The sequence below is a fragment of the Xyrauchen texanus genome, chromosome 4 (genome assembly GCF_025860055.1).
Source record: "Xyrauchen texanus isolate HMW12.3.18 chromosome 4, RBS_HiC_50CHRs, whole genome shotgun sequence".
Classification (NCBI taxonomy): Eukaryota; Metazoa; Chordata; class Actinopteri; order Cypriniformes; family Catostomidae; genus Xyrauchen; species Xyrauchen texanus.
This window is the reverse complement of record NC_068279.1, coordinates 24,694,597-24,712,753: the sequence shown is the minus strand read 5'-3', so window position 1 is coordinate 24,712,753 and position 18,157 is coordinate 24,694,597. Positions and strand designations below refer to the sequence as shown.

At 41.9% G+C, this 18,157-nt stretch overlaps 1 protein-coding gene across 7 annotated transcripts in view; it reads left to right on the top strand.

The window, feature by feature from the left end:
• The window catches only part of LOC127640414 (rho guanine nucleotide exchange factor 28-like), a 102,405-nt gene that overhangs the window by 70,752 nt on the left and 13,496 nt on the right, over positions 1–18,157 (top strand). For 6 of the 7 annotated variants that reach the window (XM_052122983.1, XM_052123009.1, XM_052122991.1 and 3 more), the window contains 13 exons: positions 12–152; positions 292–542; positions 2,729–2,854; positions 3,142–3,259; positions 3,343–3,594; positions 3,794–3,870; positions 4,235–4,413; positions 6,711–6,802; positions 7,289–7,471; positions 7,738–7,964; positions 9,451–9,498; positions 10,165–10,680; positions 14,575–14,911. In XM_052122983.1, the coding sequence (XP_051978943.1) occupies positions 12–152; positions 292–542; positions 2,729–2,854; positions 3,142–3,259; positions 3,343–3,594; positions 3,794–3,870; positions 4,235–4,413; positions 6,711–6,802; positions 7,289–7,471; positions 7,738–7,964; positions 9,451–9,498; positions 10,165–10,680; positions 14,575–14,911 (2,547 nt within the window). The remainder of the gene's footprint in view (positions 1–11; positions 153–291; positions 543–2,728; positions 2,855–3,141; positions 3,260–3,342; positions 3,595–3,793; positions 3,871–4,234; positions 4,414–6,710; positions 6,803–7,288; positions 7,472–7,737; positions 7,965–9,450; positions 9,499–10,164; positions 10,681–14,574; positions 14,912–18,157) is intronic. The other variant, XM_052122972.1, reaches the window with a different exon arrangement.

The following is an 18,157-nucleotide window of genomic DNA, read 5'->3' as shown; positions in this document are numbered from 1 at the left end:
CTTATCCATAGACTCTGTAGATGCCCCCCTGCAGAATGAGTTGGTGATGAATGCCATAGATTTGGAGGCAGAGTCATGGAGCCTGGCAGTGGAGCCCCAGTTCTGCAAGATGCAAGAAAAACGCATCATTAAGAGACAGGATGTCATTTACGGTCTGCTGAAGCCATTTTTATTTATATTATTCTCTATTTTTGTCTAAAGAATAAAGAAAATAATTTTGTGCCATTACCCTCTCCTTGTTCATAGCCGGTCTTGATCATTTAAAAGTGTTTTTGTGTTCTTGTTCCTCAGAGTTCATGCAGACAGAGCTCCATCACGTACAGACACTCATGATAATGGCGGAGGTCTTCAGGCGGGGCATGCGGGAGGAAGTCAGGCTGGATCCAGAGATTATCGATCGAATTTTTCCTTGTTTAGATGAATTACTTATCCTCCACCGTGACTTCCTGTTAATGATGATGGAGCGGCGGCAAAGCTGCCTCCAGCACAACAGCAACAAGAACTACCTTGTCCACCACGTGGGTGACATTTTCATGCAACAGGTGTGTAAAATGATAAAGTTTATTCATGAAACTACATGACACAAGCTGATAGGTTCTTTAAATGTGTTATCTGTGAACCAGTCGACTCGTTCACTTGTAATGTGTAAGCTGATAGGTTCTTGAACATGTAATAAATTAGCCAATCTGTCTTTGTCTAACATTTGAATTGATCAGTTTTGCACATAAGCCAGTTTCACTGCAGCGCACTGTGAGAGTTTTTCTCTGAATCTCTCCTCCTCCCCAGCTTCACATGACTAGGTATGCTACATGGGGATTGTATGTACAGTTGAAGTCAGAAAATTACATACACTTAGGTTGAAGTTATTAAAACAAATTTTTTAACCACTCCACAGGTTTAATTTTAGCAAACATTAGTTTTGGCAAGTCGTTTAGGACATCTACTTGGTGCATAACACAAGTACTTTTTCCAACAACTGTTTACAGACAGATTTTTTCTTTTAATTGACTATATCACAATTCCAGTGGGTCAGAAGTTTACATTAAGTTAACTGTGCATTTAAGCAGCTTGAGAAATTTCAGAAAATTATGTCAATCCTTTAGACACTTAGCCAATTGGCTTCTGATAGGAGATGTACTGAATTGGAGGTGCACCTATGGATGTATTTTAAGGCCTACTTTCAAACTCATTGCCTCTTTGCTTGACATCAGAAAAGAAATTATGGTCCTCTGGTTCATCCTTGGGAGCAATTTCCAAACATCTAAAGGAACCACGTTCATCTGTACAAACAATAGTATGCAAGTATAAACACCATGGGACCACACAGCCATCATTCCGCCCAGGAAGGAGATGCATTCTGTCTCCTAGAGATGAACGTAGTTTGGTGTGAAAAGTGCAAATCAATCCCAGAACAACAGCAAAGGACCTTGTGAAGATGCTGGAGGAAACTGGTAGACAAGTATCTATATCCACAGTAAAACCAGTCCTATATCGACATAACCTGAAAGGCTGCTCAGCAAGGAAGTCATTGCTACAAAACTTCCATAAAAAAGCCAGACTACAGTTTGCAAGTGCACTTGGGGACAAAGATCTTACTTTATGGAGAATTGTCCTCTGGTCTAATGAAATTTTTTTTTACTGTTTTGTCATAATGACCATCTTTATGTTTGGAGGAAAAAGGGTGAGGCTCGCAAGCCGAAGAACACCATCCCAACCATGAAGCATGGGGGTGACAGCATCACATGGGGGTGACTGGTGCACTTCACAAAATAGATGGCATCACGAGGAAGGAAAATTATGTCGATATATTGAAGCAACATCTCAAGACATCAGCCAGGAAGTTAAAGCTCAGTTGTAAATGGGTCTTCCAAATGGGCAATGACCCCAAGCGTACCTCCAAAGTTGTGGCATAATGGCCACAACAAAGTCAAGGTATTGGAGTGGCCATCACAAAGCTCTGACCTCAGTCTGACAGAAAATTTGTGGGCAGAACTGAAAAATCGTGTGAGAGCAAGGAGGCCTTCAAAGCTGACTCAGTTACACCAGTTCTGTCTGAAGGAATGGGCCAAAATTCCAGTAACTTATTGTAAAAAGCTTGTGGAAGGCTACCCAAAACGTTTGACCCAAGTTAAACAATTTAAAGGCAATGCTACCAAATACAAACAAAGTGTAACTTATGTGTTCTGGGAATGTGATGAAAGAAATAAAAGCTGAAATAAATCATTCTCTCTACTATTATTCTGACATTTCACATTCTTAAAATAAAGTAGTGATCCTAACTGACCTAAAACAGGCGATGTTTTCTAAGATTAAATGTCAGGAATTGTGAAAAACTGAGTTTAAATGTATTTGGCTAAGGTTTATGTAAACTTATGACTACAACTGTATGTCTAATTATGCAGCAGCATGTCCTACATGTTCGATGCAGCATGTCTCGTGGTTGTCTAAATGTGCAGTAGCTGCATGTCAACATGCTAACAACATAGTATGTCTGTGTATGTTCTAGCAGAAGCAAGTCTTTGTACTTGCTGTGCAGCAGCAGCAGTGTAGCAGATCTAGTCCGCCAAGATCAAATCCTATCAATATGTCATACCCACATGAACATGCAAAATCATTCCAAGAGATTTATGTCTGAACTGTTGCAGTCTAAAGTTGATATAGTTAAATTAGCATTTAATTTTAACAGTGACTCATAATTAAAGTGATTGTGATTGTGTGTCCACCATAGTTCTCCCAGGAGAATGCAGAAAATATGAAGCGGGTGTATGGCAAATTTTGCAGTCACCACACGGAAGCGGTCAGCTTCTTTAAAGAACTTCAGCAACAGAACAAGAGATTTATGCTCTTCATCAAAGTGAGTGTCACACTTAGATTACCCTGTTGAAAAGACCAACATGAATTTGATAAATTTCATATCGATCCAAGCTATTTAATGCTGGTTTGGTGCAGATCTTGCAGGTGGACCGGCAAAGCCATTATGTTCACCAGCAAGACAAGACAAGACAAAACAAAACAAATTCTGATGACTGTTAATGCTGGTCTTTACAACAGGGTAGATGTCATTTGCATATAAAAACATTTCCTTGTGTTTTTGCAACGTTGAATTCCAGCAGTTAACTAGTTTTGTTTTGTATTTTTTAGCAACAAAGTAGCAACTCATTGGTAAAAAGGCGAGAGATCCCAGAATGCATTTTGTTAGTGACACAGCGCATCACAAAGTACCCTGTGCTCCTGGAGAGAATACTGCAGTTCACAGAAGGTATTTTTCCTTTCACTACCAAGCAAGGCAAGTCAATCACAATCTCTCTCACTCTCTCATTTTTCTCTCTCTTTATCTATCAGAGCCCTCAGATGAGCATGCAGACCTATCTCGTGCACTAGTTCTGATCCGAGAGTTGGTCTCAGCTGTGGACCAGAGTGTTAGTCAGTATGAGCAGAACCAGAGGTTGAGTGAGGTTCTGGGACGAATGGAGCACAAATGCTCAACTAAGCTGAAGAGCGGGGACCCCTTCCGCAAGCAGGACATCACCAGCGGCAGAGCACTGCTGCACCAGGGTCCTCTGCTCTGGAAGACGGCAACAGGAAGACTGAAAGGTGAGCACATTGACACTGCATATTTCTGTTTGAACAACTGAGTGGTGCAGCGGAGCACAGCACAAACAATCATAGCACATTGCACAATATGTCAAAATGAAAGAAGCCATTTGTACTTAATCCTTATCTGACTCTTCTGAAGATGGGGAAATCTGCAATATGTGCTCTAGATTTTAATGGCAATATTTATTATCCACAGATGTGTTGGCACTTTTGCTGTCAGATTCATTGGTATTTCTTCAGGAAAAAGATCAGAAATACATCTTTGCTGCTGTGGTTAGTGTCTTATTATTACATGTTTTCAACTTTTTAAATTTATATATAATTTATTTGTTTTTATTTAATTTTTCTTTTATTTAGATTTTTATGTGTGGAATACATTTGATTTAGTCTTTTAGATTTAGAGATGTATTTTAATTTCATACTCATTTTGGGATGTTTTGTGTGTGTGTGTGTGTGTGTGTGTGTGTGTGTGTGTGTGTGTGTGTGTGTGTGTGTGTGTGTGTGTGTGTGTGTGTGTGTGTGTGTGTGTGTGTGTGAGAGATTAAATTAGATTAGTGTCTTTCAAATAGATGTTGTTTTGATTAATCATTTGGTATTGTGAAACTGACCATCTCATTCCCACAATAATTTCTGTTAGGACCAGAAGCCTCCAGTGATCTCTTTGCAGAAGCTGATTGTGCGAGAGGTAGCCAACGAAGAGAGAGGCATGTTCCTGATCAGCACCTCCTCAGCTGGGCCTGAGATGTATGAGGTTCACGCTGCTTCTAAAGATGAACGCAACACCTGGATGAGACTCATCAGGGAGGCTGTGGAGAGGTGTGTAGGTCTGAATGTACCTGTGGTGGAAACAATGCTTTTGCTTAACATTATTTGCATAAATAAGGCATACTCCTGGATCAACATCCATACTTGTTCACTCATTTTCTTACTCCGTTTTTTGTCTTGTTTTCCAGTAAAAGTATCTAAACACCCTTTAAACGTGATAAATGTACTTAACCCTCCTATTGTCTTAGGGACCCGGAACTGGTAAAGAATACATTATAAAACCAAACGTGATTTTGTCATGACCAAACAAAACAAAAAAGTTTATATATACAGTACAATACACAATACATTATGGATGGGCTTGAGTACTCGGGTACTCAGATATGGCAGCAATGATTGATCGTGAAAACGATGATCGATAGTGATTATGCATGATGTGACATTTCACTTAATATGAAATTTAGTGACAATTACCTGAAAACTAAACACAAAAGTGTCAAAGAGGGAGCTTATTTTTTATTTTGTCTCATAGCAACCAAACGGATTTACGACCATAACAGATCCCTGAGCTTCTATGGAAATAAGGAAGCGGGAGACGGCGACACACACTGGACACACTTTATTTTTAACAAAACAGATCGCTTTGCAGCAATAACGAAAATAACCAGAATAATATCAGCTTTCAAACAAAACAAAGGGGCAAAAAAAACAAAGCTTTTCAGTAGTCACTTTAACTAGCAAACACACAAACAGCTTGTCAGCTGGGCTCTCTGTTCCTGTCTGCCACTGTCCTCTCTTCTTGAATGTCCCTGCCATTCCTCACTGTAACACAAGACAGGTGTTAAGCACAGGTGGAAATCATTCACCACTCATCTCCCCCAGCCTTACTCTTCACAGATGCTGCTCGGCCATGCCCCCATCACCACAACGACACTGCAATGCTATCATTATGATAATCAAGTTAGAAGTCCAGCATAAATTGTCATTCCGTTGCACTTTACCCAGTTGAAAGGTGGAAATTCTGACTATCCGAGTTGAATGGAACACTTCATGAATCACAGCAACAACAATACGGAGCATCACGGCTTTCCCCACAGGAGCAAACACTTGGGGAGACACACACAACAGACGTGTGGCAGTGGACTCAGTGCGTTGAAGCAGTGCATATACATATATGTGAGTGTTACATACAGCTAGACAGAGTGCAGCTAAATGGAACAGAATGCAGCATCTTCAAAACTGAAATTCAACTTAACACCCATATTAAAAATGCGATGGTTATGGTGTCTCCTGTTAAGCCAAACATGATTTGCAAATAGACTGTTCAGACAGTCACTAAAACGAAAACGTAAATGAGTTGGTCAGCGAATCTTCACATAATGACAATATATGATACATTTATTTTTTATACATTTTTAATTATATTTATGCAATCTTTTGTACATTTTGTAACAGATTATTTTATAACTGCTTATAATAATGAATGGACGATACACTTGAACAACCAGATTCAGTGCTGCAGCCAAAGATATTTGTCAGATATTTGTTATTATATATACAGTTATGTACATGTCGTTGCAATTAGTCAGATTACCCGAGTAGACATAATGACCAAAATGCCCATCCCTAATATATATATATTTTTATTTTTAAGATGAATAATTCAAAACAAATGTTCCTTCCATTGTCTTATAATGTAAAATTGGACCTGTATGGGAAGAACCAGTTGTACATATATCAATCAAATTTGATCTAAATATATTTAAAATTTTCTCCAATTTTGCCCCTAGCCCCCCCATACTGTTCTCTAGTTTTATTGCCGTTGTCCAGTAATCAAGAATTTCTGCATTTTAAATTGGTTTTCTATACAGGTCAACTACAAAACGAGAGTCAAGTTTCTTAAGACAATAGGAGGGCAAAATTAATATTGTTTTCTGAGAAATCTAACAACATTTAGTGAAGTCTATGAAAAAACTACTAGCCGATTTGGTATAAAAATAAAACATGCTTTCCCTTAGAATATTTTTTTTTTATAAAAAAAAAAAAAAAGAAAATTTAAACAACACTTCTATATGTCAATATAATAACCAGTCATTGACCCCTGAATTTTGGGGTAAGTTTGGGTTTAAGGCTATGATTAGTTTATAAGAATTTTGTTCTACAGAACAATGGAAGATGTTGATCCTCTTATTTAAACCACATTGTAAGGATGCTTGTGTTTGTTTAAAAATATTGATTCTTCTCTACAAGGACAGCTAAGTTATTAAAACTGGCACACACTCTGTTCTGTCTGCAATGTTTGTTGTATTGTGTTCTTGTAATACCTTTGAATTGTTTGTTTTGTTAAGGTGCCCAGAAGAAGAGGATGAAACTACAAGTGAGTCAGAAGAAGAAAGAAGAATGGCTGAAGCAAAGGTCCAAATGATCCACAGGCTTCAAGGTGATAAAACCAAACCATTCTGCTAAAAAACCTACCAAACTGTTCAAAACAGAACATATTTCAAGGTGAATGTTGTCTGTTAGGCACTGATAAAGGCCACTAACATATAGGGTCTTTAGCAGAGCTGCCAAAAAGACCAGCTGTGACCTGCAAGAATTTCCACATTGGTTCATGCTGGTTTATGCTGTTAAGTGCTGGTCTGGGGCTGGCCTAGCAGGTGAACCAGCTTAGGCGTGCTGTTCACCAGCAAAACTTAACTGGTAAAGTTGGTTGGCCAAGCAAGTTTTCTTGGTTAAGCTAGTTAAGAATCCTGGTGAGGACATCAACCATGCTGGAGACTGCTGTTTGCTTGCTGGCTGCAGTAAGTCCTCCCATTGCTGATGATACGAAAGTCAGAATCTGCTCTATATATTTCTGTGTCTTACAGCAAGATCTTAAATGTGTGTCTGATCTTCGAACATGACATCCAATCACCTTCTTTCTCAGAGTCTCTGTGTGGCCATGATCATCTGATCTGTGCCAATCTGGAGGAGAAACTTCACATCTATGCCGAGCTGTCAGTCATGGCAGGACAACGTGATGCAGGACCAGAGCCCAGGCTGCTGGTACGGCCCAGCACTGAAGACATACCCCAGGCTGCTGTGTTACTCAGTGCTGCTCTTAAAGAGGGTGAGAATCAGCTGAGAGACTTGTACTGCATAAGCATGCACTGTACATGCATAAAGATATACTGTATGCACATCCTCAACTTTATATGCACAACAGAAACTTTATTTCATGTGGTGCTAATTGCTTAAATATTAAATAACAGTAGCATGCTTTTTTCTCTGTTTTTCCATGTTGTTGCACCATAATGTACAAAATAATATGCATAGTAAACTTTGCAATTATTAATGCCTCTTATTTCTGTCTCTCCCCTCCACCCCCCATAATAGCAGAGTCCCTGAGATCAGCTCTCTCCTTTCATGGTGCATCCTCTGCTGTTCAAGAGGTGACCCAGCCTGAACCTTGCACTTCTCCCTCCCCTCCACCTTTCGATGGCCTGGGCTCACGGGCTGACACCTCGCAGAGCGAGAAGGAGGAGTGGAGAGGAGAGGAAGGCTTGGAAACACAGGCCCTCAATCACAGCACAGACATTGATAATGGCAACATACACCTGAAGGTAAATGTGTCTTGAATCCTGGGTTTAAATGCTTATGCAGCATTTACTGTACATTTTAGCATAACATATTATCAAATAATACCTCAAGGAATTGTGGTAAAATAATTTAACAGCATGATTATTAATAGAAATCTAGTAAAATGTGTGAAATATTTCATACTCTCTTGTGTTAGTGGTTTAAATTGCAGCCTTAACCAAAAATCTGTGTTCAGCATGAGAGGTACAATCTCCATTCACTGCATGAATTATTCACATTCCTCTATCACATCTCATTCTTTATGTTACTAAGTATTAATGAGCTTGAAATAAGAGGAGTCCATTTCAATGTCTCCAGGGTCCTTTTTCATTAAAAATAAAAGTGAAGAATTAGGCCTTCATTTCCCTGGATCTCTTTTTTTTGCTGACGTTGGCATCTTGTGGTGCGCTACATGGTACGTCAAGCTGTTAAGGGTTTTTTGTGCTGCTGATATGGCCACAAGTTCACGGTAGGGTATTGTCAATATTTTAAAGGAACGGTCCCTTGTTTTTGCGTTACATTTTATTGTTTAAAACCGCCACGTACCCTCCAGATTAATTTTGGCCATTCAATTTGCCATTAATTAGTTACCATATATATTCAGTTACGTGTTGTGTTCAGTTCAGTTTCATCATGCAAATAATGGAAAATCTTACCTGTTGCACACAAGCAATTACTAGAAGAACAACAAACATAATATAGTTGAGCGTCCACCAGGTGGTGCTATATACTTAAAATTGATATAGACGGGAAACATATCTTGCCTAAGATGGCAGACTTGCTTTGGACTGATTTTGGCACGAAAGAGTGCACTTATCACGACTGTGTTCCCATTTACTCTTTAACATTACAGACCACCATCCAGATTTTAAACTGCACCAATAATATTGATTTTCTATTAAGAATACTTTTCAGTCCAAAACAACATTTAATGAGCTCAGGAAAATGCCCAACTTAAAGGAGGTGCAGAGCAACCATTATGGCTGGTATAATGGTTACCACACTCACACATTGTTCTTACATCTCTGGGTGAATCCTTTACCTTACTCATTTATAAACCCGCTTGGCTGGGGTTCACTTTTCTTTCACCATCTGTTTCATGTACTATCTGTTGACTTTATAGTTTTAAAAATGCCCAAAAACATGGTGTTTCAGTCAACAGATGCTGCATTTTTTAAATCATCCTTAGGAGTCTGCTGCAGTAAACAGAATGTCTGCACTTTTATAGGAGGTGCTACTGGAAGATATGACATAAATGATGTATATTGCGCTGTTCCTGCCTATAGTAAAGATAATGAACATACTGCTCTGCTGCATACAGCTTTACTGCTATCTCTCCAGAGAGAATAGCTCTTAGTCAGAGTAGGTGCCATATTTCATTTTACATTATCAAAAACAAGGCTGTAAAGCTTTTGTTTACTTTTTGTTGCTCATAGTTTGTTTGTCTGTCTGTCTGTTGGCCCAATGCAGGTTAGTCAGAGTGTGCAGAGCTTAACTCAGCTGTTGTACAGCCTACAGGTGAGCTCACCCATCACACAATCACATACCAACTGAAAGAATAATTATAGTGGACAGGCCCCTGTCTGTTTACGTCAGTTAAATGTATACAAACATGCAACGTGACTTACTTAAATGTTAAATTGTTCTGTTTAAACCTTAAATGTGTCCTGCCGACTATGCAATCTTATCTCTTATGTTGTGCACTGTGATTTTGATGTATTTTTTTGATGAAGGTATTGTAATGCTAATGTTTTAGGGCATAGACATTAAAAGAACCTGCAAAAGGCTCTTTGCAGAGATTTTTCCTTCCTTTATAGAAGCTTTTTAAATGTTGTGCTATTTGCTAGCTGCTTAAAATCATAGAAGGGTTTATTTGAATGTAATTTTGTTATAAGCACTTATTTCACTAGAGTTAATCTGAGAGAAGTATTCAAAAACACATCTCTTATGCAAATGGCGTATAGAGCTCGTGTATGTTGAGGCATGCATTTGCGGCAAAAATAATGGAATTCTTTGATGAGACAGTGTAGATGAATTTATAAAGAGATGTCACAGGTTAGACAGGAATGTTAACCACACACCACAGCTTTAGATAATTCCAGAAAATAAGGGCCATTATTTGCTGTGATGAAAGATATCTCACCTTTGGTCTGCCTTGATATAGTCCTCACTTACTTTAAATAGGCCGCAGTCACCATCCAAGACAGTTGCTATGAGATCCAGAGGCTCCTCCTCCTCCTGTTATCAAGCCCCTCCCCTCACCTACACTCCCACCCACTACCCATGGTTCGTAGCAACCAGGCCCTGCTAGAGCAGGAGCGCCAGCGGGAGGCGGAGCGACGTCGAGAGGAGCTGGTGGAGGTGGCCCGTCTGCGGGGTGTACTGGCGCGGGAACAGCAGCAGTGGGAGCGGGAATGCCAGATGCGGGAACTCCAGCAGTGTAAGATGGAGAGTTCGCTGGAGGAGAGGGAACTGTTGTGCCACCTAGAGGAACGGAGGCTGCAGAGCGAGTGGCAGGTGCTCCAAGAGCAACGGCAGGAGTACCAGCAAAGCCTGGAGAGGCTGAGAGAAGGGCAGAGGAATGTGGAGAAGGAGAAGGAGAGACTGGACACTCAGCGAGGGCTGCTGGAGAGTTTCAAGCAGGGATGCCAGCAGAATCTGCACGCCATGGTCATACCACTGGATGGACAGCAGACACAGGTGAAGATCTGTGTGTGGGTAGGAATGTGGGCCACTCAGTGGTGGTCCGGAAAGGAGTTTTCAGAAGCGTCTCATATCTAAATTATTATTGATCATAGGCATTGCTAGACCCTATTTAGCTTAGTCACACTCCTTAAAAATCTGCAATTATTTAAACTCTCTGCCCCCTTTAAAAATCTGTTGTTAATTGATCGCTCCTTGCATTTGCTAAAAAGAGTGGCTGCAGCAATAAAATATCTTATTTAATTCTAAATCCTTCCCTTACCAGTCATTTAAAATTGTTTAAATGCATTACATATTATCCTTCTCTCTAATCAGTAGCATAGGCCTGTCAACTTAAAGGTTTTTTTTTCCAAAATTTAAATTTTCTTATAATTTACTCATCCTAATGCTGTTTTAAACTCATTTGACCTTCTTTCTACTGCAGAACACAAACAAAGATATTTTTAAGTATGTATGATTTTTTTTCATACATTGCAAATCAATGGGGTCCAAAACGTACAAGCGAAAAAAAAGGCAGCATAAAATTAAACGATATGACTTGAGTGGTTTTATCCATGTCTTCTGAAGTGATATGATCACTTTGGGTGAGAAAAAGACCAAACGTTGAGTCCTTGTTCACAATAAAGTTTCATGTCAGGCCTGACTGGAACACATTGCAGGCTTCAAGACGGTGATTCTTTTATGTGGTTGTCAGGTCCTCAATCCCAGAATAAGTAAACATCAATGAGATTTGTATTTTCATTTTCTATTGTTTACCATCAACATTTTGGCCACTGAGTTACATTTTAAAAATATCCCCAAAAAACAATCAACCTGTGACTCTATCATTTTAACTTAAGTCTGCATTTTCTAAATAGCCCAAATCGATGTGATAACCGAGAACGTGGCAACACTGTATCTGGTTTATGTTCAATGCTCTGTGCATGCATCAAGCATGAGGAAGTGTGAACAAGCTTCTCTCATTAATGCACCAAGGGGACTGTTGATGTCAAGATTTATAGTGAAAAAGGACTTTTGTTCTGGTTCATAACCCAAAATGATTGTACCGCTTCAAAACACATGGATTAAACCATTCGAGTCATATGGATGACTTTAGTGTTACCTCCCTTGCCTCCTCTGATGGACAGTCACTGGTGCCCTGCACTATGAGTGAATGTGTTCTGTGAGTCTGTGCATAACTTTTGAGGGTTGTGTTGTGTTGTGTGTGTCTTTGTTTTGCTGTGGGGTCTTTGGTGCCCGTTTGTCCATATGACTGTGTATAGTATGTGTTCACGAACTGTGTTTGTGTACAGTATGTTTGAAATAAGTCCTAAACCTGTTGCTATGAGCTGCAGGCAAGTCATTAAAGTGTGTGTGTGTGTGTGTGTGCAGCATGCGACACAGCTGTCTTTTGAATGCTGAAATATCTCTTTGCTCCTTGGCTCTATCCTCATCCCTCATTTACGTTGTTGCCAAAACATCCAGATAATGATGTCAGAGAAAAGCTCTCCCAAATTCTCTGTCATCTGGCTTTGAAGATGTAACAAAACTGTAGGTTATGAATTCAGGGCAGAGAAGTTTTATATATATATATATATATATATATATATATTTATTTTTTACCCTGTTTACTCATTTTATTTAGTTGGTTTTTACCCTGTTTACTCATTTATTTAGTTGGTTTAGTTTAATTATTTTCTGTTGTTTCCTAAACATTCTCAGTTGTGTTTGCATTCTTTCTCTCTTTACGTTCTCACAATTCCTCTTGTATTTGGTTCATACTGTATGCAAATCTGATGTGGTTTTCAATATTTGGTATATATGATATGGTTTCAATCTTTAGGACTGACTGTTTCGCACTGTTATTTTGAAAGTGATTAAATCTGATCCGCTTATTCAGACCGTGTAGTCAATATCCAGTGTGTTGCTATAGTAATGATGTATGCATCAACAAAATGCCAGGGGACTGTCAAACAACAAATCAGAGTGAGCCATTGCTCATATCTAGCATGACATCTCGCTGTGATGCTGAACTCACGAGGCGCATGAGAGAACATAAGAGAGGCATTTAACACATTAATGCACTGGGTCCAAACTACTGACTCGTTCACTCATTGACTATTAACTACATAGTGAATGTTACTGGAAGTCGCTATATGATGAAAGAGTAAGTAAAAATGTGTGATTTCAGAGTCAGAAAAAACTCCAGACAATATTTTGCACTTTGGATGATGTTACATCTGCGAAGTGTCCTGTATAACAAAAAATAAAACAAACTACTTGAAATCTGATCTGATTGTTCAGACTGACACATTCCAAAAACCCTTCCCTTCCAAAATCCATGTGGATGTGGTTTGGACTGGGATTGTAAACATAAGATGCGTGTGGGTTTTTTGCTGCTCAGACTACCAACAACTGAACAGATGTGAGTTCGACATGCCAAAAAAATATTTGCTGCCTGTCTTTCGAAGCCTTGTTTCTATGTATGCGCTCTCTCTCTCTCTCTCTCTCTCTCCTTGAAGTGAAGTTTTTGGGATGATTGGATTAAACCCAGTGACCAGTCCTCCCAACATGCCTCAACAAATAAATGAATATAAGGCAGAATCCCAAACAGCGATTTTAATCAGGTTCAAAGCCAATGTTGCCTTTTCGAGTCCTGTCCAATCAGATGTGGCAAGTCAGCGAGGAGGAAAACATTTCTTTTGTGGGCCTCTTGTACACAGAGGATTTAGGGTTAGTTGGGTCAAACATCTGTTTCTCAAACACACATAAATACACAGCCAAGCCTCTGATTCATTACCTGCTATAATGAGAGCAATTCATGGCTAATCAGTCTTCGGCTGTGTGGGGCGGTCATAGCCTCTGTCTCCTCACTGTGTGGTAATAAACAATCTAATGATTAATGATAATTGTAAAGCCCCTACCAAGGCTAAATAATTAATAACAACTTTGTGTGCTCCATTCTGCAGGTCAGGGAAGTGATGCTTTATTTGATCATGTGGTTGAAAAGGACAGTTTAAAAATGGAAGAGTGCAAGGGCGAGCTGTAGGACAGTAGTGTCCGTCTGATGACTAACTGCTCTGTAGCATCTTCATGAGTTTTCAAGATTTAAAGTGAAGCACTATTTACTGCCATTGCATTGAAAAGACTGCGATATTCAGTAAAACATCTTATGTGTTCCACATTAAAATAAAAAAGCTTACTGGTTTGAAACAACATAAGGGGTGAGTAAATGATGACAGAATTTTCCTTTTTGGGTTAAATGTTCCTGTAAAACTTAATATAACCAGATCACAGGTCTTTTAAGTGAAATTTTGTAAATCAACACTACTGCTTCTGCATATGTTATGAAAAACGCCTCAGTGCTTTGAGATGAAATCCTTGTCCAATGCACCTTTGAATAGAGCCAGAGTGCTTGAATTTTATAGATGAAATCTATTTCAAATGACTTTTTATGTTATTGTTGTTAAGTGGATTCCCCCAGAATGGCATTTGTGAAGTGATGACTAATAGTTGCTCTCTCAGTCTGTATCCTTCATCTAAGCTTTGACCTTTTGAGGATGCATGTCTGCATTTAAGACTCTCCCACACACAATGGATCTGCTTCAGGCCAATGTTTTTTTATGTGTTGTGTACAGGGGCTGATTTGCACAGAATGGCAGTTTTAAGTTTGTTTGAAAGAGGTCAATGATGACGATTCAGCCTGACCTTTAACACTATTGCGCTTGCATGAATTTGGGAGGGGGAGAAGCTTCTAAAGGAGGACTGAAGGGAGGGGTGTATTTGTTTGGCTTTTGAGTTCAAATATCAACTGTCTTTCTCAGGAATTGCTTTCTCCACCTTTATGTTGTGTTGTTTAGATATTGTGTATTTGATATGTGAGTGATGTACCTCTACATCCCTGTCTTGCAGGATGCGGGTCACAGTCAGTTGGGTGGCCAGGATGAGCATGGATCCATTTTTGTGAACGAGGCAGTGTTTATGTCTCCTTCTCTAAACAACAGACACGTCCACCTTCTTCATCATCCACTCCATAATCATCAACAGACTGCCCACTTGCACTCAGGATCTCTAGGATACTCTGACTTTCCAAGAGCTCAAAACAGTCTCAATTCACTACTGGCACGATCCAACCACAGACAGAGCTCACCTGGAGTGTCAGATGCTCCTACTAGGCATGAGAGCTGTACTGGTGGCACATTGTACTCAGTCCCTCAGAGGAATCAAGGAACAGAGATCCTGAACAACGGTAAGATTTCATCCCAGTCACTACTTGTGTTGACAAAACCTTGCTGAACAGATTAGCATTACTAGTCACAAGCAGAGGTGTATAGTAACGAAATGCAATTACTTCATTACTGTACTTAAAGGTGGAGATTCAGAAACCCTTGATATTAATGACACCTGTGGCTGTTAAGTGAACTCCAGCCATCTACCTGGTGCTCGTACTCATGCACACACTCAATAGCGACGTGAGCGTCGACCAAATCAATGATGTAACGTACAAAGAGGCTGAACGTGATTCCCCGGCATCATGCTAATAGATGAGGTATCATAATTAAAATTAAACAGTTCTGATTGTTTTACTACAAACTTTGAGCCCACATATTATATTTGACTCTCCAGTGCTTGAACTGGGCTAAAACAAAATGTGGATATAGGTCTGACTATGCGAAACGAATCGGTTACCTAACGTAACCTCGGTTCTCTCTAGATGAGGGAACGAGTATTGCTTAAGCTAGCTTACGCTACGGGAAAGATTCATCTTTTCTGAGATATTGAAGCCAAAAAATTATCCTTAATTTTGTATCCATTGTCAACACAGTGCAGCAGCTGCATACCTTGAGCGGGCTAGCTAGCGAGCTCATTGGTTGCTCTGCTGCAACTGCTGCAGCCTATAGACGAACTTGAGTGAACTCGCGTCCAATGAGAGGCGCCCGCGCCGTCACTGTATCAAAGCCCGCCAGAATGGGCGTGGCTAGAGTACATATAAGCGTAAGTTCGTAGGCTGGAACCCTGGTTTTCATTGAATGAAGCGAAAGCCGCTCGTGGCGCGAGCACGGCCGGCTACGCAATACTCATTCCCTCATCTAGAGAGAACCGAGGTTACGTTAGGTAACCGATTCATTCTCTTACGAGAGGTTCTCTCGTATTGCGTAAGCTAGCTTACGCTACGGGAACCCATTGTCAACGCCGTGCGCGCCAAGCATCCACTGCATGAGCCCGGGGGGGGGGACCCGGGGGAGCCCTTGTGAGTGGGGGAATAGTAAGAGTGCGGGCCAGTGTGTGTGTAATACATAAGCACATAGTGGGAAGGGAAAGACAGAGCGGCGGTGCCGGTCTGTGTGGAATGTGTCCTGTCAGTGCAGCTCACCAGGGGAGCTGTAGCGTATTAAACACATATGCTGCCACACATATGTCATGAATGGAAATCCCGCTGGACCATGCCCACGAGGAGGCCATGCCTGTAGTGGAGTGACCCCTAATGCCTAACGGGCATGGTAGGTCTTTTGACGCGTACGCGGCAGCAATAGCGTCCACTATCCATCTAGACAGTGTCTGTTTCGAGGCGGCGAAACCTTTGGTGCGCCCTCCGAACGAAACGAAAAGCTGCTCAGAGCGTCTGAAAGAGGCGGAGCGTGCAGTATACAATCTCAGTGCTCTGACTGGGCAAAGGAGATTGGCGTCGCGTTCGCTATCGGATGCTGGCAGCGCCGATAGGGAAATGATTTGTGCTCTGAAAGGAGTACCGATCACCTTGGGGACATAGCCGTGTCTAGGCTTTAAAATGACCTTGGAGTCACTTGGTCCAAACTCAAGACACGCAGCGCTGACAGACAGCGTGAAGGTCTCCCACACGTTTAACTGATGACAGGGCAGTTAGAAAACGGTTTTGAGTGAAAGGTATTTCAAATCCACGGATTGAAGCGGTTCGAAAGGGGGCTTTCATAGCTCGAGAACTACAGAAAGATCCCAGATAGGAACCGATGGGGGCGCGGGGGTTCATCCTTCTAGCTCCCTGAGGAAGCGGATGACCAGCTCGTTTTTCCCAGTGACTGGCCGTGCAGGGGTTCAGCGAACGCCGCGACGGCCGCCACGTACACTTTGAGCGTGGATGGGGATCTGCCCTTATCCAGCAGCTCTTGTAAAAACACGAGCAGCGACGACACCCCACATGTCTGTGGGTCCAGGTCTCTGTCGGTGCACCATTTTGAAAACACAGACCATTTGGACGCATAGAGTCTTCTCGTGGAAGGGGCGACGTTGATCTTCCTGGCGAAGCGACGGGTAGTCGTTGATCACCCACGCGTGCAGCGCCCAGCGCTCTGGGTGGGGATGCCAGATCGTGCCGCGAGCTTGAGAGAGGAGATCTGCTCTCACTGGAATGGGCCACGGGGCTGTCAGTGACAGCTGCGTAAGCTCCGGGAACCATGTCTGATTCTCCCAGCGCGGGGCTATGAGGAGCACCGAGTGACGCATTTCCTGATCCTCTGCATTACCTGTGGCAATAGCGAGACGGGAGGGAAGGCGTAAAGCGGGCGGTTGGGCCAGTCCTGGGCCAGCGCGTCCTCGCTTTCCAGAAAAATACTGGGCAGTGAGAGTTCTCTTCTGACGCAAAGAGGTCTATCTCTGCTCTGCCGAATATGCTCCATAACTTCTGGACTGTTTGAGCGTGCAGGGACCATTCCCCTGGGGAAATATTGTCTCTGGACAGTCTGTCTGGGCCGTCGTTCAGGTGGCCTGGCACGTGCGTCGCCCTCAGCGAGCGCAGGTGGCACTGGGACCAACTCAGTATGCGTTTTGTCAGATGGAAGAGGTTCCTGGATCTGACACCGCCCTGACGGTTTAGATAGGATACCACAGATCTGTTGTCCGAATGGACCAGGACGTGGTGACCCTGAATGACCGGGAGGAAGCGCACGAGCGCGTACTCGACCGCTATCATTTCCAGACAATTTATGTGAAGGAGCTTTTCCTGAACTGACATAGGCCAAAAACCGGAGAGCCCTCGCAGAACGCGCCCCAACCCGTGTTGGACGCGTCTGTCGAGATGACTTTTCGGCGAGATACAGCTCCCATCGTCACTCCCCGCTGATACCATTCGGCCACTGCCCAGGGCTGCAGAGCTGAGATACAGGTCTGAGTCACTCTGATTGACTGGCGGCCCATGGCCCAAGCCCGGCGAGACGCGCGGGTGTTTAGCCAATGCTGAAGCGGGCACATGCACAGTAAACCCAGCTGAAGTACTGCTGCGGCTGAGGCCATGTAACCTAGCATTCTCTGAAATTTTTTCAGAGGCGTGAGGCTGTTCATCTGAAAGGACGCGGCTAGTCGCTGAACACGGCGCTGGCTGTGTAGATAAGCAAGCCGTCATCGCCATGGAGTCTAGTTCTATTCCAAGGAAGGAAATTGCCTGACTGGGCTGTAGTGAGCTCTTGGTCCAATTGACTGCAAGACCCAAACTGTTCAGATGACTGAGGAGAACTGTCCTGTG